At 38.3% G+C, this 25,812-nt stretch overlaps 2 protein-coding genes and 1 long non-coding RNA gene across 6 annotated transcripts in view; 2 read left to right on the forward strand and 1 right to left on the reverse strand.

Moving 5' to 3' along the window:
• The window catches only part of LOC115766294 (protein scalloped), a 64,898-nt gene that overhangs the window by 10,533 nt on the left and 28,553 nt on the right, over positions 1 to 25,812 (forward strand). For 2 of the 3 annotated variants that reach the window (XM_030710168.1, XM_030710169.1), the window contains exons 1-2: positions 23,238 to 23,286; positions 24,487 to 24,825. The exons of the other annotated variant lie outside the window; for it this stretch is intronic. In XM_030710168.1, coding sequence (XP_030566028.1) covers positions 24,717 to 24,825 — 109 coding nt within the window. In that variant the 5' untranslated portion in view covers positions 23,238 to 23,286; positions 24,487 to 24,716. Of the gene's footprint in view, positions 1 to 23,237; positions 23,287 to 24,486; positions 24,826 to 25,812 lie in introns of those variants that run through there. 3 annotated transcript variants of the gene reach the window in all.
• Positions 15,757 to 16,736, reverse strand: LOC115766296. The gene is made up of 3 exons (XR_004018195.1): positions 16,482 to 16,736; positions 16,280 to 16,421; positions 15,757 to 16,182 (listed from the first exon to the last, which is right to left on the reverse strand). It is a non-coding gene; the product is annotated as an uncharacterized LOC115766296 (long non-coding RNA).
• On the forward strand, positions 17,246 to 19,127 carry LOC115766293 (serine/threonine-protein phosphatase 2A activator). 2 transcript variants are annotated; one of them, XM_030710167.1, is made up of 2 exons: positions 17,246 to 17,724; positions 17,794 to 19,127. In XM_030710167.1, exons 1-2 carry the CDS (start codon positions 17,290 to 17,292, stop codon positions 18,811 to 18,813), a joined length of 1,455 nt encoding a protein of 484 aa, XP_030566027.1. In that variant the 5' UTR covers positions 17,246 to 17,289; the 3' UTR covers positions 18,814 to 19,127. The 2 variants fall into 2 exon arrangements, with proteins under 2 accessions (XP_030566027.1, XP_030566026.1); XM_030710166.1 differs by having other exon boundaries at positions 17,248 to 19,125.

Raw genomic sequence — 25,812 nt, forward strand, 5'->3', positions numbered from 1 at the left:
GTGTCTACTTCAATGTGCTATACATTTTTGTGACAAACTGGGAATATCCTTATCTTATATCGTGTATCTTTCAAATTGAGAGAAGTGGTTTGCAGAGAATTCTACGCCCTATATATACATATCTATAAATTTATATAGCTTCGACTGTAGATACTCAACAGGATGATATACACTTACCTCCCCATATCTCCACTTCAATGTGTTACACATTTTCTGACAAAATAGGAATACTCTGCTCTACTCGTTCGTAGCCACAATTCCAAATGGACATTCCGCTAAACTAGCTAAAAAGAAAAAGTAAATCATCTTTTGTCGTTTTCAACAATTTCGCTAATTTTTAGAATTCTCCGTCAAGATTCTTTTCGGTTCCCTTTTCATTGCACATTTCAAAGAACTCTCAGCGAAAACAAACATTTTTACTTGGGCGAAGTAATCAAAAAACATCAAAAATTGAATTCTGTTGGAATTCAGCGGAAATGGGTTTCGAGAACGCAACTTTTACCCAGTTTCTGTATATGCGCCCAAAAGTATGCAGTATGAATTGGGAATGCAAAGCTGCGAAATTGATATTGAAATAATTTAAACAATCGGAGCCACTTTCAATTGGTATCTGCCGTGCCAATGTGCTCTTCCCAAGAAACCACTTGGTAAACAACATTGTTTCGCAATATTTCAAGGTATGCCAGTCAATAGCACAATTCACTTAAGTCGTAAGCTCGGTATTTATAATTATGATAGTTTTGTGAAATCGAAACGTGCATTAAATCATTTCGGAATCATGTATTACCTACCGACTATACACGGCTAAAATTAATTATATCATTTTCAGCTGAATTTCGATTAAAAGCTAATGTTCATATTTACAAGGCACTTAAACACATCTGCCTGATAGCTAAAGTTGTCTGATAGATAGCTGTTGATAAATGACAAAGGTCGCTTCTTAATAAAGGCCACAAACTATTACCTGAGAAAACTAAAAGAGTTAGAAACGTGCATTTCAAAAGAATAAATAACTCTTTAAACAAAAGAAAGCCCTATTACAATTTGTAATATGCAGATTTGTCCTCCGGCTAAATACTTACACTGATAAAACTATTAAATACATTTATTTGAACATTAAAGGCTTATTTACTTTTAATGTTTATATTATATATATTAAAAATAATATTAAACATATAATATAACATAAAAAATATAAAATATAATATTTAAGGCATAGCATAAAATATAATATCATAATAATAATCTCTATATATAAAACTGTTTGTCCTGAATGATTGTCGGACTGACTGGCTGACTGATTATACCGTAGAAGCTAAGATTTTCACTGTAATTACCTTATGTGATGAAGGTGCACGTTATGATGGGGTTTCGGAAAATTCCACCCGCAAGTGTGGCAAAATCGCCAGAAACGTTTGTATGCAACTTTTGTATTTGCTTGTATTTGTAATGTATTTGTGCAAATGTATGTAACAGCAGAAGGAAGCATCTCTGACCCCATAGAGTATATATATTCTTGATCAGCATCAACAGTCGAGTCAATCTAGCCATGTCTGTCTGTCTGTCCGTCCGTCCGTCAGTATGTATGAACGCAAGGATCTTAGAACCTATAAGAACTAGACCTAGAAATTTTAGCTGTAGGTCCTCCTAGTGCCAGCGCAGATCGAGTTTGTTTCCGATAATCGATAACTTGCCCCGTTTTCAAGTAATCGATAAAAATGTATATCAAAATCCTGTTTTTTGAGCAATTTTGGTAAATAATAAGAGCTAGAATCACCAAACACGTAGCTTCTAGAATAGTATGAATTGAATATTTGCATTTGGTGTTGGAAGAAGAGGGTTCAGGGTATCTCCTAGTCGGGAGCTCCCGACTAACCTCTTACTTGTTTGTTTACCATGCAATTGGCCTCAAACTCATTTTCAAAGATCTTTCTTCAAATCCACTAAAGGGCCGTTTCACACATTTCGAAGGTTGCATTCCTCCTTGGTGGAAATGGGTTCCAAAGATTTGGTGGGTGACGTTTCGTGATCAAATTTATTTCCAAAGATCTAAAAATTATTTCAGACGGGTTTCACATTTTTCGCAAAATCAAAGCTTCATCGTTCATTTTTTTGGTGAAGTTTTAAGTTTTGTCCGATTTGCTTCAAATTTATTTATAAAGTTCTACGTAAGAATGTTTAAGCGAGGATTCGGAGAAAACGGAGGTATGTAAGTTGTTTGCTTACATTTTCAAAGATCTGTGAGATATTTTATTTTATACGTGCCACGGGCAAGACTGGGGTATACCCGCTATTATCCTATATATATAAACATAGTTAGAAATTCCCCATCCCCATAACTGGATCAAAACTCAAGCGATTTTGATAAGGTGCGGCCTTTTGGTTCATGGTTTGGCCTCTTGATCAATTTGTTATATTAATTTGGTCAAAATTCATGTGAAAATGGTACGCCCCAATATCCTATATAAACATAAGACGAAATTTTCCGAAAGAGGGATAATTAATGTTTTCTCTATTTAAAAGATATTCTTGAAAATGGGCATTTAATGAAATAATTAACTAAATAATCACATGTGTAGCACCTTAATTAGTTAATTAAATAATTGAATTAACATATTCGAAGCCATTGTTTAGAAATTATTTAATGAATATTGCAAGCATATGACAATTGAATAATTTGTTTGATTAAATATTTTCTGCAATTTCTAAGCTTTTTTTTTTGGCTGTGCATGCGTTTGGCTCGTGATTGATGCAAGTTCCAATATTGTTGTTGATGTTGTTGTTGCTGTTGCCGATTTTGTGTGTGTGTGTTGCAAATGCGAACAATTTTCGCATTTTCGTTTTCATTTGATTTGTTGCATGTTTTTGTGTTCTTTGTTTGCGGCTCGCGTTTCGTCAACCAAATTCGCTGGCGTCGCGTCGCGTTGTTGTCGATTTCGATTGCAAGCGCCCGATTACACACACACACACACTCACATACACACACACACTCAAACACACTCGCATACACACACACACACACACACACATACGACTGTGGCAAAAGCTTGCGCTTGCAGCGTTGCGCTTGCGCCATTGCGCAATCCGTTGCAGCAACAGTTGCCGCTGTGGTTGTTGTTGTTGTTATTTTTTTTTTTTACTCCTTTTTGGTTTAATGCTGTTTATGCTTACAATCGTTTGTTGCATTTTCATTTTCCAATATGTTTTATGTCTTTATGAGCATTTCAAAATGTTTCGTTTTGCACTCATTTCGCTGTTGCAAGCAATGCAATTGCCACAGCAGCAGCAGCAGGGGCAGCAACAATTGCAACTGCAACTGCAACAGCACATGCATGCATATTTATTAGTCATAAGCGATGAGCAGCAGCTAACTCACCCACTCAAAGTCTACATGCCGCCACAATTGTAACCACACACACACACACACATGTGTCTGTGTACATCAATTGGACATGTGTTTCTGCCGTCCCAAGACCAAAAGCTGCTCAGCTGCTTTTTGCAATCGCTTGCGTTTTTTTTTCTTTTCTTTTCTTTTCATTATTATTATTTTTATTTATTTAAATTATTATTTTTTTGTTGCTTTTTGTCACTTTTGCAGCATTTTATTAACAATCAGCGTATTTTCATTTTATTTCGTTTTATTTATGTACTTTTTTATTCGCTTGCAAAGTACTCTATAAATTTGACATGAAATGTGCAACACGTTAAAGCAAACAGCTCGGAAAACATCGCTTTACATGAGACTGCTTGTGCTGACTGACTGACTGACTGAATGACTGACTGACTAACTGATTGCCTGACTGATTGACTGATCGACCAATATACTCACTGACTGACTTACCAATTTATTGACTGACTGCCTGAATGAATGATTGGTCGACTGACTGACTGACTGACTAACTAACTGATTGACGACTGGTCTACTGAGTGATTGACTGATCGACCTATATACTCATGACTGACTTACCAATTGATTGACTGACTGCTTGAATGAATGATTGGTCGACTGACTGACTGACTAACTGATTGACGACTGGTCGACTGACTGATTGACTGATCGACCTATATACTCACTGACTGACTTACACTTTTAATTGACTGACTGCCTGAATGAATGATTGGTCGACTGACTGAATGACTGATTAATTGATTGACTGACTAACTGATTGACGACTGGTCTACTGACTGATTGACTGATCGACCTATATACTCACTGACTAACTTACCAACTGATTGACTGACTGCCTGAATGATTGATTGGCCGACTGACTGAATGACTAATTAATTGATTGACTGACTAACTGATTGACTATTTAATTGATTGACTAACTTCCTGAATAACTGGTTGACTGACTGACTGATTGATTGAATAACTCATTGGCTGACTGACATACTGATTGATTGAATGGCTGATTGACTGATTGATTTTCAATGCACAGCCCAAGCTATAAGATCTATTTAGCTGATATTTGAGCTATTTAATGGATTTGCATGTTGTGTGGGCATTGACTGCTACAGCAACAATTGTTCAGGTATTGAGTTCTTTTGGATTTTCAATCCGAATTCGAATCAATGTCAATCTATAGTAACATATAGCTGCCATAGGAACTATCGGTTAAAAATTAAGTTTTTGTATGAACCACTTTTGTGTGTTTCATAATATTCCAATAGATGTTGTACAGTTTTGCCCTTGCAAGATCTTATCCATATGCTTAAATACGAACAATCGCTAAGAATCAAGATTTCTTTTAAAAGCTTTACTTTGTCGCGCCTCTACAAGGGTATTTGCTATTCGGCATGCTGCACTTAGAAGTACTTACTTGTGTTTTTTTTTTGTTGATACAATATGCAGCGGATTACATGAGCGCTTAGTGGGGCAGTTGTTGTGGCGTCCAGTTGGGTTCCAGGCGCTAAGCGAATGATTCATATACACCAGACAGAGAGATATGTATAGACAGAAAACATGCTCGAAAGAAAGAGGAGATAGAAGAAGCGAGAGGGAGAGGGAGAGAGCTAGAGCTGAATGATAGAGAATTGAGGGGGAGGCACATGAAAAAAGGTTTATTTGATGACAGCCGCATTTTGGCTATGTGACTTTTTACAGTTTATTTGCGCAAAATAAATCGTAAGCTCTTGTTAAATTATCACGCTGACATGTCGTCAAAACGTGCAATAATGGCAAATGTTTTCAATTCTGAAATGTAACCACTTGAACAACTACAACAACAGCTTTGGAAGGTTATTAGAAGCCGCCCAATCCGCATCAAGCCAAACCCAATCGTAACTTAATTAACTGATCTTGGCCAATCCGAAAGGTCCTCCGCTTTGTAACGAGCTGTTGCCAACTAGAGTACGAGCTGATCATAATATATTATATGTAATTTATATGTAAGTTACATATATAACTCCCATATAATACACACACATTAACTGCTTCGTTCAAGATTTTGATATAGAGCCGAGAAAACAAAGAAGAAAAGAATTTAAAGAAATGCCTTACAATTTTTAAAAAGCGGGGAATAGTTTAGTAATTTAGCTTCAATGAAATAGTCTATGAAAAAGATTGCATAGCACATAAAAATGTTCAGTTTAAAGAACATTTTAATGTACATCTACGCATACATTATTTTAAAAATAGATTATATTAGCTGACATTGCGCTTTTATCTAAACTTGATTACAATAGTAGATTTCACCGAAAACTTTCTATTTCTGTTAATTTTAATTGAAACTAACTAAATTTACTTATTGAAATGAAAAAAGAGCTATATTGGAAAAAACAAAGTGAAGAACTTACAAAAAATCTTAGAAAAAAGTGAAGAACAAGAAAAGCACATAAATCCAAGATCTAAAGCTAGGCAAATCAAAAAATCTTATTTCAAAATAAAAATATCAGGTTTAAAACAAGTCATAATCAAAACAACTTATTCCAGGCAATATGGAATTTGGTTAAAACTGAAGATACTAAAACTAAAACTAACAGAAACAGCGCAAGAGAGAAGCCTTTAATCTGTAAAACTTATCTCGTTCCGAATACAATTATAATGTTACATTTTTTATGACCCAAGATTTGGGTAAGCATTTTTTTTGTAAATCTTTTTGCTTTGATTTTTGGTATATTTCCTCATCTTCTTGGCCCAATTTGTTGGCTTCTTTTTTTTGTGCTTTTCCAAGCAAAGTGTGGCTCCTATTGTTGTTGTTTTTGTCAATCATTCAATTTGACGTCATTTATGCACTTATTATGACAACTACATGACAAAGTTGACATTAACATTAATTTATATATTTATAGCTACAGTTGAGCTCTAGTAAGCGCATGTAACTAGAATAGTTTTTCACTTTAGTTAAAGTTGAAGTAGAGTTTCCTATTGTCTCGTAGTTTTTCTTCATTTCCCAGAGCTCAACTTGCGCACCTGCTGAAGAGCTTGAATTGGAAATATTGGCTGCTGAATGCCTGTTGGCTGCCTCATTGGCTTCATATACTGATGCATCGCCTGCACATTTTTTGGCTCTGATTTTTTACCTTTTTATTCTTGTTTCTTGCAACGATAACAACGTTATCAGTGCACTGGCCAAAAATGGAGCACAAATCAAAATGTAGTTGAACAGCGCTCTCCCGCACGGACATTCAGTTGTTCATTTGTCTGCCTACCGATTTGACGGCAACAATGCAAAAAGATTGCCAAAAAAATATAACACAAAAAACTGACCAAGTAAGCAACAGCATACTGCACATACCCTGCCTTGAGAGTATTTACATTCGATTGCCAACTAAATAAATGACAGATCGTAATATAACAGAGGGCCAACTTAACAGTATTCCTTTTTAACAGCGTATCATAACAGTTTACCCTCGTATTTAACAGTGGTATCATACATGTTATTAATATTTGCATATTATTCGGCTGGAAAAACATTTTCGAATTGGTCAAATATTCATTTAATATGTATTACCTTCATTCTTTTGACATGGAAGCATTAACAGTATTATATTTTAAGAGCGTTTTATCATAACAGTTTACTTTTAATATTTCACTTTGCTACATTCATGTTATTAACATTTGTATAGCATATTAATTTAAACACTGTTATGTTCAGACAAATAATTTTATAAACATTTTAATTGATCATTCGGTTGTTATAACATGTTCGAATTGGTCAAGTATTAAATTATTTTTCTGAGAAGAAAATATATACCAGACTTTAAATATATCAGAGATTCAAGTTAAAAGCATGATATTTTAACAGCGTATCATCATAACAGTTTATTTTCTGTAATTAACAGTTTTCTGTTTACACAAAAAATGTTATTAATATTTTAATTGTTCATCCAAAGGATTATCCGGTATAAAAGAATTTAAATGAAAGGGAATATGTTATTTAGTTCTATTTTTTTCAATTCGATGTTTAATTAAACAAGTTAATCGATGTAACGGTAACAATTTATATATCGTATGCTTGAACAGATAGGTAATTAATTTAATTAAACTAAATAATTAAATTTGGTATCAAAAGTCAAATAAGAATTGCAATTGCATAAATTAGAATATTTAATTATAGTACTTAGTTAAATATTAAATATCTTACAACTTAACATAGTGCTGATCGTAGCTAATATGCCCGTTCGCTCTACGTGTGTGTGGTGTGTGTGGGGCGGGCTTTAAAAACGAATGAATGCAAGAATGGAGTATGAACCGTAAATGAAAATATGTGCAGCATTAATTTCAACGTTGCTGCACAATCAGAGCGCACAGACTCCGCTGGAGAGTTGGGTGGTGGGGTTTGGTTGGATTTGGCTTGGCTCGGTGGTTGCTCTGTAGCTGCCTTTGCCGACGCAGACTCTGTTGCCGTTGCCGTTGCCGTTGCTGACTGAATGGCTGGCTAGAATGCGGGGTGGCTGGGTTGGTCAGCTTGCAGTGGGTGGCATGTTGTATGGCTGCAGATGTAACATACACAATCAAAATTCCATTCTGTGTCATGCTCAGCTCGTGCATCCCATACGGCCAGGGCCTGGGTCTAGGTCTGCTGCTGGCTGTCCGCTTGGCCGGCAGGCAGTCATTCAGTTAGTCATTCAGCCAAGCATTTAGTCAGTCAGTCAACCAGGCGGACTGTTTGTCTGTCTGCCCGTCTGTCCGTCTGTCTGTCCATCTGTCTGTCTGTCTGCCATTCGTAGTTGCGCATTGTTTGACCAAAAATCAGAGAGGGAAAAATATAATCGAGGCAGAACTGAGAGCTGAAATTCCATTGTTGCGGCGTTATAAACAAAATTTACATTCTTTAGTATTCGCAGACAACACACACACACACACACACGCACACGCACACACAGTGTGGCATATATCATGCATATGTATGTGATTGCCTGAAGTTTTCCACATATTTTGGCATTTTCATTTGTCTTCGTTTCATTTGGTTTCGTTTCGTTTCATTGGCAGATAAATAATTGCGTAGGCCGCATTCTGCCTGCGCTTATCACTCACAATGCCTGATCACAGTTTTCAGGACGACGCACACATACACTAGCTTACATACACATGCACACACATACATACTGAGCACACATCTGACAAATTGTTGTAATATAACCCACGCAACTCAATTCAGTTTCTTCCTGTGGCCAGGCAACCTCAGAATGCAACAGAAACAAGTAAATCCCATCAAATCGTGCATGCTCGGCCAGGCAACACCCTTCATTCAGCCTTGCTTTGCCCAAAATTCGGGTGTAACAGCTGAAGATATAGACTTGACAGCATTTTGAGCTTTGCGTGAAGATTTGTTATGCCTGCTCTTAAAAGGAATCGAGATATCGATAATTATCGTTGCCTATCGATATTGTGAACTTAACTTGGGCTAACAAACTTTGACTATTTAGGGTAGAACAAAATATTACGAGGTTTAATATCTTCAATATAAAAAATAATGCACATTCAATTTACATATGGCGTTATATCTTAGCAATTTATCGATTTGTCGATAACATTAAAATTAAATAGAATTCTTTGTAATTCAGTTTAAAAAAAAAGCCTTATGGAACCGATAAAAATCGTTTTGGCGGAGGTAGGTAAATTATTAAATGAACAAAATTAAATACACGTGATCTGCGTAGATGAAAATTGCTTATCAAAATGTTCCACGTGATTAGATGGTATCGGAAGAGGATGTTAACCCAGAACAAACATAAGTATATATATATATATATATATATATATATATATATATATATATATATATATATATATATATATATATTCAAGCTAACCTTCGGGTTGACAGTGAGTGGAAAAATTCGATTATGAAATGAGGGGAAATTGTGGCCAGGTTTAGTACAAAAAAAAAAACATGAACAACAGCGCGGAGAGGAAAAGAGCCTGGCTGGCTTTGAGTCTGAAGGTTGGACTAGCAAGCGAGAAGTCGCTGGTTCAAAATCTGGCAACTAATCGCAGTTTTTATAGTTTTCCGCTACTGATCAACATATATATTCATATATGCATATACAATTCTTCTATTTCTTCTGCCTGTGTGTTACACACACTTGAACCATTGTAGCATACCCTCTTGGCCCATTTTTAATGGGTATAGAAATCAACGTCATATCAGCTGGCCGGAGTAGCTGCATCCTGCAGTTGACTTTGCTTTGGTCTCTTTCTTTGACATGTGAGTAGCGATGTGTGTGCGTGTGTGTGTGTGCATGCACAACTGCATCGGTCTGCATTTTTTGTGCATATCACCACAGCGTGTGCGTGTGTTCCTTGTTCTGCTGCTGCTGCTGCTGCTGCAATCAAACGGCCAACGGTCAGCCCACATTGTTATTTAAATGTCGACACAAAGCGGTGGTCGGGATCTCCAACTCCGCTGAGCGTTTAACCAGTGGCAGCCGCTGGGCTCCGCCCCGGCTCCCCCGGCCATCATTTTGGGGCGCTGCGAGCTTGGCATTTGTGCACGGAATTGGGCGGTTGGCGGATGTTGGCTGGCAGACATGTTGGCTGCACATGTTAATTAACAATTTTGATTGAATTCCAATTTGAGATGAAATGTTTGGGGCGCCATACATAGCAACCCGGCAAGCCGGCCAGCCATCGGGATAGATTCATCCATGTATATGTATGTATATTCACATTTTGGCCTTTGAGTCACGCTGTTCATTTCGCAATTGCATTTGGGCTCACAGAAATTTCATTAACCGTTGCTCGGCGCACACGTGGCGTCTACTTAATTGACGCATTGCTTCAATTTTCCAAACGAAATATGCCCAAAACCCCAACAAGCCCAAAAGCCACACACTCTCAAGCCCAATCCCATCTATGCTCGGCCCCGGCTCGCTGGCACTTTTCATATTTCATATATTAACAATAAAAGCATTTCCCGTGTTGTTTTTTTTTTTCGCACTTGCAGTTAATTGTTGCTGTTGTGCGTATCTGTGAAAATATTGTATTGTTTGTTGGTTTGCACAATAAATAAAATGGACACACATTCTTTTTTCCTGGAATTTCGTTGCACTCGTAATTAACTTCATAATTAAATTGGTCAAATGAACCCGTCCGTCGGTGCACAGCGCACTTTTATTCTCTGCGGTTTTGCATGTGTTTGTTTTTTTCTTTTCTTTTTTTATTATTCTTGTATAGAGGTCATCTTGACTATATGATCTTGTTGGATGCGCCCATATTTCACACAACTTCTTAAGCGTATTAGGGCCAAATTGGCGTCTGGTTAAAAACAATGTTTGGAGCCCAAGTTAATTATACAGTTGAGCTAGTTCTCCGTGAAAGGCTTTTTACTTTGATTCAAACCATTTTTGGAGAAATATATGGTTCGAATCGGTTGCCGGCTTTGCTTTTTAATTTTTTACATTCCAACCGCTGGGCTAGACTAGATTATACTTATTTTTAAGGAGTTTTTCCAGTGATCAAATATATTTTCTTGTCAGACACTCAAATATATTCCTGTCAAATTGAAATAATAAAATTGAATAATATGAATAATATTTAATTGAATAATATGAACAAGATAACAAAAATCTGATAATAATTATTATTTAAAAATTACCTATCTAAGATTGTTTTTTAAATTAAGTTTTCTTTTCAATTCTATGAATTTCATCACAAATATGTAACAGGGTAACCCTTCGTCGAGCACTTAACTCTTTGTCATAATTATCGTCAGCGTTATGGGAATCCGTGTATATGCAAATTTCTGAATGAGCATTTGAGAGTGCAAATCTGTATTAAAAATATACTTTGTGTGTGCGGGCGGGAAAATTTTGTGCTGTGCAAACAGCATGAATTATCCGCATCGAACGGCGTCTGCTTATGACACTTGACATTACATCGCACATTACGAGCAGTCGAGCACTTTGAGCACGTACCGCACGAAGCGCCCGAGCAGGGATCCAACATCCAACAGTTCTCATTAACACCGTCAGGCACGAAGCAAAAGAGCGAAAGAGAAGGCAGTCAGTGTGTATACCCTGGTAAAAAGGGGGCTTCAGGGTTTTGTGCGAATGTATGTTACAGAAAGAAGCAAGCAAGAGCAGGTTTAATATTTCTTATCGATATCTTTTTCTTTTTCCATAATCTGAATCAAAATCGATCATTTTCGGTCGATAAAAATCGATATTTTTGCTGATCTATTTTTCGATTTTCATAATACCGATAATAAATCGATACTTTATCGATATCTCGATCGATTCTGAAACATGTTTTTTTAATATTTTCAGTGATAGATGGATCAAATTTGGTATGATTCTCCCTTCGATCTAAAACAACCGAAAAATTCATTTCTCTCAGTATGGGGCAAAGGAAAGAAGCAGAGCAGAGAAGGCAGCTTTCACATTAACGTGTGCAGGGTATCTGCTAGTCGGCCATTGTCTTCTTTCTTTTTTGTTGTTATTCCATAATAATAAAAAGTGTTGCACTTGTTTTGTATACCTTCATTTCCCTTACCGCAACCACCCATCTCCCCCCCCCCCTTCCCTCCACAAACACACACTCACAATTAACAAGGGAAGCGCCGAAGACAGGTGTAAATTTGTACAATTTCTGCTTAATTGATGATGGGAATAAAACACAAAACGCAAGACAGCAAAAGCCACAGCAAGAACAACAATTAGGGGCCAGACCGCAGATAAGAAGCGTACACAAAAATTTCTGCATAATTCAAGGCGAAAATATTCAATATCAAATCGAATGCATTAAAAACACACGCACACACGTTTCACAGCCAATCAATTCAATTATGTAACTATATATATAGCTATATAGCTATATATGTAGAGTATATAAGAGTACAAAAAATAAATAAGGTATCAACCGATGCGAATGTTCTGTTAGGTTATTCTTGAGTTGATGGACAATGTCTCTATTGTATAGCTGAGGATTAAAAAGACTACGAAAATTTTCGATTTAAAGAATATCTTAGCATATATGTATATAGAATAAAATAGAATATAGTAGAATTCATATATACTTATAAAATATATAGAGATCTAGAGGATGATTCTCAATAAATAAAATAGAATGAAAATAGATACAAGATAGAATTACTCACATATTAAATCCACATAAATATAACAATTTTAGATAATATATAAAGAATTTTAAGTCAGATACAAATATAGATAGAGAGGGAGAGAGAGAGAGAGAAAAAGAGGGCGAGCGGGAATGAGTCCCTTATCGCTAGAGAGATAGAGTAATAGAGAGAGATAGGGTGAGTCGGAGATAAACAGAGAGAAAGGGGGAGACAGACAGAGAGAGAGAGAGAGAGAGAGAGAGAGAGAGAGCAATTGAGAGAAGAAGATAAAGAGAGAGAGAGAGAGAGAGAGCAATTGAGAGAAGAAGATACAGAGAGAGATAGAGAGACAGAGATTGATAGGGAGAGGAAGAGAGAGAAGGAGATAATATTACAAAGTAGTCATACAAATTGTAAGGCATAGAAGCATATATCTTCTTGAACAATATCAACAGTCGATATAGCCAGGTGCGTCCGTCTGTTTCCATGCAAGGCTATCGGCAGGGACTGCTGCAGAAAGGGTATATGTCGGACAGCTCTATTATATAGCTGCCGTAGGAATGAACAATCGAAAAGGAAGTTACTGAGTGAAAATTCAAACTCAAAAGTGTGCAAAATCTTGTCAATATCGGACTACTATAGCTTTACAGAAAGTATTGAAAATGTTTTTGTTTTTCAAGATATTATCTATAAGCTCCGTAGTAGAAAGCTTTACAATTCTGCCATATATCTGGAAGGGCATCTACTCTTCGGTGTATCCGATCTTTGTTGTCACGTGTGCTGTTACTGTGTTCCCCAAAGTATTTATGCGAGCTTCTTAAGTTTGAGTCAGCTGCTTGGGACTATTCCCGTGCTGGCTAGAGGGTATCTTAGAGTCGTGCTAGCCTGTTGCTTTGCATTGCTGTTGTATGCCTCTTTAATGTGCCCCTTGGGGCTGTCCAGTTCTTCAACTATTTATTCCTGCTGCCTGCAAATCATGTCTGTTGTGCGTCATAGGATTTTGCCCAGATGACAGGTGCTGCTGCTGCCGCTGCGGCTGGCTATGATTGAGTTATCTAAAATAAAATGCTCAAAATGGCCTGATAAATGTTAGCTGACAATAAAACGTATGACAGGCAGCGCAATGGGAAGAGGGCGCCGGGCAGGGCGGCTCCGTGGAGACAACAGTCGCCACACAGTCATTACGTCTGCGACGGATTGCGCGATGTGGCACAGATACTCGCCAATGCGTGGGCGATCGCATAATAGCCATAATCATCCACGGACCTGTGTCTGGGCTTGACTCTGCGAATGGCAACGGGACACGGGTTTGGGATGGTTATGCAAAAAAACAACAACAAAAACCGCAAAAGCGAGCCAAGGAAGTCAGCTGCTGTGACACAACTTGCAAAACCATACACTCTCTTGAGCGTCATAGTCTTTATAAAGCATAATTCACATATTTTCTAATACTAAAGTGCTTTTTTTAAGTTAAAATTTCTAAATTGAAAAAATCGTTATATAACAAATTTGTATAGCATAACGATATATGGGCTCGGCTTTGGTGAATTTTGAATAAATCTGATTGGTAATTTAATAATATTTTTTTTTGTTTTTTTGAGTAAGATAAGATATCTGCTTTTCATACAATTTATGATTTATATATAAAGAACTGTGCACTGATATGTAGTGGAACTCACTAATAGCCTCCGTTCCAAATTTCTTAGCCCCAATTGTAGATTTCTAGACATAGAAGTTCGACTTTTACCAAGGAACATAATATTAGCTGATAAAGCATAAAGCACTTTCGCGGAGTGAATCACTTGGCAAATAGACTGTAATTTCCACGCTTTACATTCTTTTCGTTGCTTGCAATTCTCAACAAGTTCAAGCTTTCGAAATGGGATAAGACGTTTGCAATACCAGAGTCGATTAAATAGAAATTCGGATGAAAGATTGAAAAATTGTCAATTGAATATATAAACACGAAAGCTCCTCAATATGCTTATCCAACATATATTAGATATCCCTTATATATTATAGGGTATATGCCCAACCTAGCACGAAATCAAATCGAATAAATTGTATAAATTTGCATAGAAAAAGCTGTGACGAAGTACTTGGCTTGCAGCCATAACAGCTACACACATATCGTGGACATATATCAAAGTACCCGCAGTAAGGGTATCAAAAAACTAAAACCGCAGTCGCATCAGTTGCCTGTCTTCGTCTTGGCTGCAGGGCATTGTACAGCGCCCACGGTCTACACACGATTAATACACATTTTTATATACATACATATATATATGTATATGTGTATGTATAAATGTATATACATATGTATGTACAGATGTACATGCAAACACACTAATTTACATGCGCGTCTGTATGTATTTTCATAGAAGCGAGAGCACACGAACGTGCATATACACACACACACACACACATACACATATAAATACAAATATATATATATACACATATACATCTAGATATATATACGCGTATGTACATCTTTATGCACAATACATACGCATACATGTATGGCAAATAAATCTGTGTATGTGTATTTATCTAGATCTAGCTGTAGCTCTCTATCTATTGCCGACACAGCGCAGCGCATTTTATTTTTAGATAATTGCTCTTCCTCTTCACAATTTGGCGCCGATCCAAAAAAAAAACGAAGAAGAAGCAGAAAAACAAAATAAATAGATTCTAGATTTTTGCAAAAATCATAGTAATAACAAGCAAACGCGCTAATCTCAAAATGATCCGCAGATTACACGCCCTCCCACCAGACAGAGGCAGCTGCTCTCCTTATATATCTGTCTCTATACATGCATATATTTATCAGACTAACTATACAGAAACTATATGGGTATATATGTAAATACATATATATATATAAATTGAAGCGCGATGCACCTCTTGAGAAATCATTTTCACTTGATAACATTGATTTTATGACGCTACAAATTAAACCTAACGCTTAAATGTAGTTGAAACCAATAAAGATTCAAGATTCAATTAGACGACAGTGTGCAAAAATTGATAAAGTTATGATGTCATGGGAACTAACTGGGCATTCAGTCATATCTGCCCTGCATAGTTTCAATTTCTACGTGCTGACTAGAAGATATTCTCGAAAACTAGAGCATTTCACTCAAGAATTTCGCTAGCGAATTTCCCTCTTAGGGTAATTCCGGCCATACAGAGCTTTGATCCCCGAACTTCGGGCACAGTCTTAATTTAAGAACAACATTTTATTATGATACGTAACAAATTTTTGATGACCCAATTAACATGATATTAAAATAGTACTTTTTATCAACTTAACTACGTAAATGCATACTGAGATGACACATATGCATGCACACACACACACACACGATAACAAAGCTATTGTGAGCGTATTGTGTGTGTAGCCTATATAATGGTAAAGCCAATTTTTACTTATCTGAACGGCTAATCTTTCTGACAGCAAGCTGATTGCCTTGCACTTATTGTGGGCGTTAAGTGTGCCCAGCCGTGTAAGAAAAACACCATCTCTAGTGCGAACACACTTCGATTGTCTGTGCTGTGATTTATCGATGTCAGCGAGAGTCGATTAATGTGCCTAACACAACGATTGGCAATTCAACATGGCGGCCGCACAATAGCCTGGAAACTGCAGGCACTTCAAAAAGAACTCGGCAACACTCTACAGAGAGAGAGAGAGAGAGAGAGACAGAGAGAGAGAGCGAAAGAGGAAGCATAATAAATATACAGTCTATTTATTATTGTGCAGGATAGCTCACCCGAAAACAGCTGCTGCATTGGGCTAATAAATAGGTCCAAATGTAGAAAAATGCACCAAGAAGAGCCACAATAAACGACACGAAAAGCAGCACAATCAGCCAAAATAGGAACCACAACGGATTCTTCATATTGTATGCGAATCTATATAGTATATGCATCAACGATAAGTAGTTAAAGTAAACAATTTAGCTGACTACTCACCCGGATCGCAAACAACACAACTTGCCTTGACAACTTGTCTCGTCTACTGGCACTGGGTCTTGACATGGACTTATTGAGCGACTGCTATATGCTTCTAATCGGGCTATCTAACATTTGAGTGGCAATGTGCTACGGTAATTTTTACCACACACACACACACGCACAAAGAGTTTAAATAGGCCTTCCAAGTATTAGTCTATGTGGACTTTATTTTATGCTGATTACGGCCATAACTTGTGAATGTGCGAATATAGATAGGCCTGTGCCAGCGTCAAATCTAAAAAAAGGAAAGAAAATTAATTGAATTAGACCAATTACCCCTAGAAAACGGCATACAAGATAAACGCTAAGACACTCAGTTAATATGTTTTAAGCATAACTAGAGCTAATGAGAACTGCATGGAAAGGCGATATTTAATTGAAGAGGCAAGTGAGTAGGTTATAAATCGCATGAATAAGTGAGTAAACGAGAGAGAGGGAGAAAGCGAGAGACGCCCACTTCACAATATCGCCTTTCTCTGCAGTTCTCATAAATTCAAGTCCTGTTGGATGTATTTATGGATTTTGATTATGGTTTTTGATGGGGCAAAAAAAGTTACAGCAAGTTGCACTCATTTATTTGACATGCGCTTAGTAAGCTATGCTCAATATAAACTTATAAAGAACTCGGGGATCTCATTAAGTTTTATGCCCAACAGGCCCTGCGCCAGGTATCAAAACTAATTTTTCACCTGAATTTAGAGTCAAACATATATATATAGTTTTATTTATATATATATAGATATATAATAATAGAATATAGTGTGAGATGAGCAGCAAACAGGTATACGACGTGGCCGATCCCACGGCCGACGCTCTGAAGGCATCAGCATTTGCACAACGGGTCTACACAAAGTGTGTGCGCACTCCAGAGGATCTGGGCAAATGGAAACGATCTCGGGCCTACTATGACCTGGTGGCTTACATAAATAACACCAGCATGGCCATACAGGGTCATCGTCAGGTCGGCGGCTATGCAGTGTCCAAGCAGATGCTTAAATTGTGCAAAATCTTCAATTGGCTGGATCGTCTGGTATATCAATGTCATCCGTTGGGCGCGGGACAGGGACTGCTCCGTTGTGTTGGCGAGGACAGACTCGATACGATGGAATCGACACATTCGCTGGGCCAGAAATGTCATCGCGCGTATCGGCAATGGACCAAGTTGGTGCAGGAGAAGATCTTCTCGATACTGGAGTCCCAGGTGAAGCCCCACTGCAAGCACGTCAATGAGCTGGCCCAGTATTTGACCCGCTCCTTTGGTAGCTTACAGCATTACGACTACGGACCCGGCAATGAGCTAATGTTCCTGTTCTTTTTGTGCGGCCTGTTCAAGTCGAGCATATTGCAAAGCGAGGATACAGTGGCCGCTGCCCTATTGTTGTTCCAACGCTATCTGGATCTGGTGCGCCGCCTGATGACCTTCTTTCGCCTGGTCCCGACTAGTGTGCGTGACAATAACGTGATCGACGATCGCAACATTCTGCCATATATCTGGGGCTGTGCTCAGCTCTGTCGGGAGCAGCCGTTCGCGCCGCCACAATGCGAAAAGCCGGCCATAATGGAGGCACATCGCCAGAACTATATGCTGCTCAGCAGCCTGGAGCATCTCCAGAAGATAATGGGCAATGTCGCACTCGGCGTGCACTCGTATCAGTTATGGTGTGTGCTCTCGCTGTCGAACTGGCCGGATGCGTACTCTGGCCTGATGGGCACTTATCTCAAGTATGTGCTGAACGACTTTTACATCATACAGGATCTGATCTTTTGCGAAATGTTGTCTTTTGCGCGCCAGCCCCTCGAGTATATCCAGCGGGCTTTTTTGGGTGAGCTGCCCAAGCAGGAGACATCCTCTTCACAAACTGATGACGATGAGGAGGAGGGTGAGGAGGAACAGGAGCTGGAGCCGGAGCCATATCTGGCGATGAGCGAGAAGCACAAGCAGAAACAGAAACAGAAACAGGACATCAAAAATCAACAGCAAGAATTGCCATTGGGCCCGCCCGTGCCACTGCACAAAAGCCTCAACACAGATGTCTTTCTCGGCTATAAGGATCCGCGCAAGGCGAGCGATCAGGGCGAGGATTCACACATCAAAATGCTGCGCCGGCAACGTAACCAAAAGAATCAGCTACTCGAAAAGTCCTCGAATCAGGTAGATTCAAAACGCCAAATAAGCCCAAGGCTGAGCCTAGAATCGGGTGGCTCCGATGATTTTGGCAAATTGAATGAACTTTTGGGCATCGAGAAGTCGACCAAAAGTCAATCAACCGTCTCAATCTACAGCATCTAACGAACATCTACTGCAAGGACCGTCGAAAGCAAAAGATACACTTTATATATTTATATATTCATATATATATATATATATATCTGTCAGTTCCTGTCTGTTCATCAAAAGGGGCTCTGTTGAAATGTTATTATTTAACATACATAGATATGTAGATATATATTATAACACGCTATGTAGCTGTTACTATCTGTCTCTCACTTACACAAACACACGCACACACTGCCACACACACACACACGCTCCGTCTCTGTCTCTCTAATTTGCTCTTGGACATTAAATTCGCAGCTGTTTTATTTCGTGAGTGTGTTTGTGTTTGTGTTCATCTGTGTTTTATGTTTGCTTGTCTGATTGTGCGACAACAAATGATTCAGTTGGTCTTTAACTGGAACTTATTAATTTCTACACAAGCACACACGCACACACACACACATGCACACACATGCACACACATGCACTCTAGTAGACCGTCTCACGCAACTTGTTATTATTATTATTATTAAAGTTGTCGTTGTTGTTGTTGCTGCTGTTGATATAGTCGTTATTGTTATTGTTATTTTTATTGTATTTCCACTGTCACTGCCGTTTCTTCTTCTTTGCCTTTCACACATAATGTTAAGTTCATAAAGAACAGAACATCATTGTTATGGCAGCTGATAAACTGCGCGCAATACACACACACACACACACACACATGCATGCATGCATACGTATACGCATACGTATACGTATGTACATATATATCGCATACGCACTGTGTCTGCTATACATTCTCGACTTTTCCTAATTTAACGCTAACGCACATTGCAGTATTTCTCATAGTTCTTTTTTAATAACTCTTTTATCTAGATACCACTGTCTATCTATTTGATTATTTTTCTTGTAGTGAACAACTGAATCAATAATAATTGCAATTGATTGTTTAACTTTAGCAGATATATTAATTTTTAAATTTTTCTTCTTATTGCATATGTAGCTGGATATTTGAATTATTCTAGGCAAATTTCCAGCACTTCCGTAAGCCTTTATGTTAAATTAAACGATTATGTATTTTCGAATTTCTACATAATTCGGGTTTCCTTGACTTCTAACCACTGTAACCGATATAGTAGACCAGTCCATTTTTATACCCTGAACACATTAAAAATGGGTATACGGGTATATTGTGTTTGTGCGAAAGCTAAATGTATGTAACAGGCGGAAGGAAGCATCTCCGACCCCATAAAGTATATATATTCTTGATCAGCACCAATAGCCGAGTCGATCTAGCCATGTCCGTCCGTCCGTCCGTCCGTCCGTCCGTATGATTGAACGCAAGGATCTCAGAACCTATAAGAGCTAGAGAAATTTTAGATGTAGGTGCTCCCAGTTCCCGCGCGGATCGAGTTTGTTTCCGATAATCGATAACTTACTCCGTTTTCAAGCAATCGATAAAAATCGATATCGATGTTCTGTTTTTTGTCAGTTTTGGTAAATAATAAGAGCTAGAGTCACCAAACTTGACATATTGCTTCTAAAATAGAATATATATATGCATTTGATGTTGGAAGAAGAGGGTTCAGGGTATCCCCTAGTCAGGAGCTCCCGACTAGAACCTCTTACTTGTTTTAATTGAATACCTGTCAACATAACTTATGAACGAAAAAACTAAAAATCAATTTGAACCTTGACCCCAAATTACTTAAGTACCTGTGTATGTATGTACGTATGTATGTATGTATGTGTGTACGTACATCATAATTAATCAGCTTTCATAATCGCAGCCTTGATAGATTATAGATATACGATTCCGTGTGCTAACTAGATAAGCTTTATTTATAATATAGTCAAGTGTAGTAAGATAATGTGAAAGTTCAGATCAAACCTAACCTGTGTGAAGAGCCATCGAGATGCAGTTCGATTAATCGATAACCGAAGCTAAAAATCGATACTAGATATTAAACACACTTTTTAGAAAGACATTCACATTACATATGTATGTACATACACACGTACATACATGCATGTGTCATCAAGTCAAAACCAGTTACGCTGAGAATAGAAATTTGGTAAGAAAGCGTTTGAACTCTTATTGGCCATTTAGTGGCTACATACAAACACACGCACACACAAGCACGTGTAAAGTTTTGACAAACTAAATAAGTCACATTACATGCACTGATACAAAATATACATACATATATGTACATGAACATACATACATACATGTAGTTGTATTTGTATGTATGCATGTACATATGTCAACAATTGGCGCGCAGTAGCCGACCGCAGTTGCTGCTGCTGCTACTAATGTTGTTTTTGCTGCTGCTGCTGCTGCTGCTTCTGTCCGTTGGCACAGTCATGGTGAAAATATTTCAAAAATGTCTGTTAATTTAACAGCAGCGCTGTTAGGCGCGCTCGCAGCTTTGCAGCGATCTCATTCCAGAATAGGCAACACGCGCGTTAGCTTTTTTGAGCTCCAACAGAGAGTCGCTGTTACGCCCTGCATGTGTGCGCTCTCCGGCTGCGGCGCTCCCACTCTCTTAGCCTCTCACACACGTACACACACACACGCACGCAAGCTCTGGCCACAATAGATGCGACAAGCGAATGCAAAGTTGAACGCTGGTGTTGTAAGGGAAATGGGGAAAATTAAAAGAAAAAACTTGTTCCTTTCTAACAATGAGCGACAAGATCAGACGTCTTATCCCGCTCATTTGCTGCATCATCAGTTGACCAACTGGCCGGCCAAGCGGCGCAACAGCAACAAAAACAACTCCTTCGCTCTTTCACCATCCACCGACCGACCGACCGACCGCCACCTGCATTACAGCTTCTCTCCACAGCTGACGACGTGCAACAGCGCAACAACAAAAGCACAACGCACACATGTGAATGACATCCGACAGTACCCGCAATACATGCAAACAAACAGCCATAGAAAACGCATTCATACTTTCACACATACATATACACACACACATTCACACACACACACACATACACACAGCTAGTTGTTAAACTTGCTTGCTAACTTTGTCTATATGTATGTATGTTTGTACACGGAGTATGTTTGTATATATGTACATACATACATACATATGTGTTTTTGTTTAGTTGTCTTCAGAATATTTCTCCAGCTTTAACATTTAATTCTATTGTACTTTAACAAATGATTGCCACTTCATTTTAATTTATCCCAGTCATCAAATTTACCCATTTATTTGTTTGACAAATGATCGGAAAACTTGTAAACACATGCTTACATATACATATATATATACATACAAACATTAATTGAAGCTTGTATTTTATTTATGTTTGTACATACATATGTATATATATATATATTAAAACGATCGTAGACGATTTATAAACAAGCCTATCTCAAAAAAGGGACTCGGCTCTTATAGTACATACATACATATGTATATATGTACATACATATTCATATTAAATTGCTTAACAGTCAAAAACTTTAACAGAACAGTAACTGTTATTTTGTGTACGGATTATATGTAGCTTAACAGATTATTAATTATTAAATCTGAAAATCCTGTAAGTGCGTGAAACACATTGTTTTTTAATCGAACCTGCCCCATATTCTTGAATATACCTGTATATGAGTTTGTATTTATGTGTGTCTGTAGTTGGCCTACCTGCTTTTTTGTGGACTCTTTAGCCTGTTTTGGGTACAGATGCAAATGATACCCCTTCCCCCACCTTGCCAACAGGCAACACAGCGCCACTGACGACGATGCCTGGTACTTTGCTTTTCTTTACAAACACAAACACAAGCACGAGCACTGGCACTGGCACGGGCACACACACTCACGTACAGGCAATCGCAGCGTGTCTGTTGTGTTGTTGTTGCTGTTCTTCTATGCCCTGGCCGCGCCACAAACAACAAGTGAGCGAAATCGAGCGCAAAGTAAATGAGCGGCAAAAGGCAACAGCGCAGCTCGACTCGGCTCAGTTCGGTTCGGTTCGGCTCGGCTCTCCACGCTGTATTAGTCACACGTATGCCACTAACAGGCGCATGAAGAAGAATGAAGAGAGCGCTTGCGTGCGCGTGTATTTGTGTATTTATGCATGTTTGCTTTTGTGGTATTGGTGAGTTGTTGTATTGGCTTTGGGGCTTGATCACATTGTGCGGTTGTAGTTGTCATCGTTTGTGTGTTAGCAAACTAAACAGAGACAGCCAAACAGCCAGCCAGTCAAACAGGCAGCAGCAAGAGCCCAGACACGGAGCCGTGTTGCCAGTCAGTCGGCCCAGCGAGCGAGCTACTGTCGTTCTTTGTATTGATTCCGATTCAGTCGATGAGTTTCTCTCGCTTCTGCGCGTTGCGTGTTTCGCAGTGTTTCCGCGATTTTTTCGTTGTCGTCATCGTTGCCGCGTCTGCCTGTTCGCCCCGCACCCCGTCTGCGCCATACACATTCCCCCCGCAAGCTCGTCACGCGGGGCTCAGTGCGTTGTTTCTGCGCGCGTGTGTGTGTGTGCGTACATAAATACATACGTATATATTTTTTTTATTGTGTGTAGATATTTAGTTGTTTTATTTTTTTTTTGCCGTGTTTTTTCTTAGTTATTTTTTTGTTAAATTTACATACACATTTATTTTTTGGTGCTCATTTATGTACTTAATGTGTTAACTCAAAATACTTACATACATACATATACATAACTTATAACATTTGATTTTGATTATTTCTCTGCTGCTGTGTCGATGTTTTTATCTGTATTGCTGTGTGTGTGTGTGTGTGTGTGTGTGTGTGTGCGTGAGTGCTCATTCAGTTAAATTTAGGCGATGCGCGTGTGCTGTTGGCCATGTTGTGTTGTTCTGCTTCCTCTTACTCGCTTGCGGTTGCTGCAACATTAAATGCATACCGCCAATTGTTCATTCCGTCAGCAATCAAAAACAAATAAAAAAAAAGCAAACCCGCATTTAGCAACAACAATTAATAAAATAACAGTGAAAAATCAAATTTCAAGATTTCATTCAGTTACAATTACTTTGTGTATGTGTGTGCAGTCTAAATGCTAATACATATGCATATGTATGTGCATAAGTAAATACGCCAAAACAAGATAAATTATTGTGCGTGTATGTGTGTGTGTGCGTGCGGTGAGCCCAACATCTTTAAGAGTGGAACCACTCAAAAAGTACGCACCAGGGCACAAACATATGCGTACATTAATATGCACATATGTGTATGCATATGTATGTGTGCATGCTGGTTTTTTATTTCGCACACAGATGCACTCGTTCCAAAAGGAAAACAACAAATTTGTATGCAACAGCCACTCAATGCATATGAGCTGCGTGGGTCAGACAAAAACAACAGCAACATTTGCGCTTTAAGCAAAAGCTTCAATTAAGCGCGACTCGAGAAGTGCAGAAAATTACCAAAGCGTCGCTTGTTCGTCCATTCTTTGTGCTCTTTTACTCTTTTTGTTTTCCTTTTTTTTTTTTTTTTATTTTACAATTCTGCTCTCGCAATGTCTGCTGCACCTTTTTTCTGCTGAAAGGCACACACATACACGGGCGCGCGCGCGCACACATACATGCATTCAAAGTAGACGCAACACATACACACGCAGACGCAGCAGCGGCGCGCGCGCGCAAGTTTAAAAAGAGAATAAAATCTCAACTCTAATTGCCTTCAACTGGCATTTCATAAATCTTTGCAATCTAGTTCTCAACACACAATGTGAAGTGCAAACGGCAAGAAAAGTGATTTTAAACACGGTAACAAGTACATCGCGCACAGGCGCTGGGCGTTATCATAACTGATAACAGCAAAAAGCACAACAGTGAAAACAGTTAACAGCGGTTAAAAATAAAAAAACAGCAAACGTGTGTACGCCTGTGACATCAGCATCCCATTTGCAATTACCACATACACATACAATAAAAGCTGGCTGCATGAAAAACATCACCAGCTCAAGCACTTGCGGCACGGGGCTGCTGCAATTGCAGAACAATCTCAGCAACAGCGAATTGGACGTCGCTGTTGTTGGCAAACCAGAAGCAGGTGCGTTTTTTACACCCTCTCATTCTCTAACTCTCTCTCTCTCTCCAACTCTTTCTACCTTTTTAGTCTTGCTCTCTTAATAACATAGATAAATACATACATGTACATACGTGTGTTTCTCTCAATTTATCTCTGGCTGTCATCGACGTATGTGATCGTAACCGATAAGAGAGGGTATAAGAGAGCGGAGCACCCTTAACATTTATTTGCATATTGAAAATACATACAAACATACTTGTAAAATTTCCCACGTTGGATAGCGTAATATTTCGAATAACATCAATTATTTAATATGGGACTTTATTATATTGTCTCACTGCTTATCGAATATCGAATCTAATATTTTTCAGTCAAGCGGGATTGATTAGCAACATTTTTAAATTATAATCTATGCATCATTGTATAAATATATTTTAGTTATATTCTTCTATTTTGATACCGGATATCTTATATGTATACTGTATTTTCCTGACTAACTCTGCATAACTGTCTACTGTTAGAGTTTGAGAGTCATTGATTTCGTGTTACAGTCTGAGAGGCAAGAAGCCAATATTCAAGACGATTCGATTCTTTTAATAACCTAGTATAATTACACTTAAATTTCCCTTTAATTAAGCTTCAAGTCGTACTCTTCAAAATTAGTTACTAGGCAAAAAATATAAATCTTATCTAGATTGTATATTTCGCGACTTGATCTTTAAATTAAATCAGCTGCTTTTGTGATTTATGTATCCTGCAGAAAGAGAAAATACAAGAGCTGCTTCCTTCTACAAACAAACAGATGCAGTGGGCCTTTGTATGTGTGTGTGTGTGTGCGGCTTTTACACCTTGGCTAAGTTGCATTGATTTACTCTTACGCTCGGCCGCCCTTACTCTTGTGCGCTCGCTCTTCATTTGAACTCTCTCTTTTGTGCAGTGCACGCGCGTTCTTTAATCAAGTCAACGCTGGTGACAAAGACAACCAATACAAGCAACAACAATAACAAA

Source organism: Drosophila novamexicana, unplaced genomic scaffold (assembly GCF_003285875.2).
Source record: "Drosophila novamexicana strain 15010-1031.04,08,12 unplaced genomic scaffold, DnovRS2.1 tig00001089-arrow-arrow-pilon, whole genome shotgun sequence".
Classification (NCBI taxonomy): domain Eukaryota; kingdom Metazoa; phylum Arthropoda; class Insecta; order Diptera; family Drosophilidae; genus Drosophila; species Drosophila novamexicana.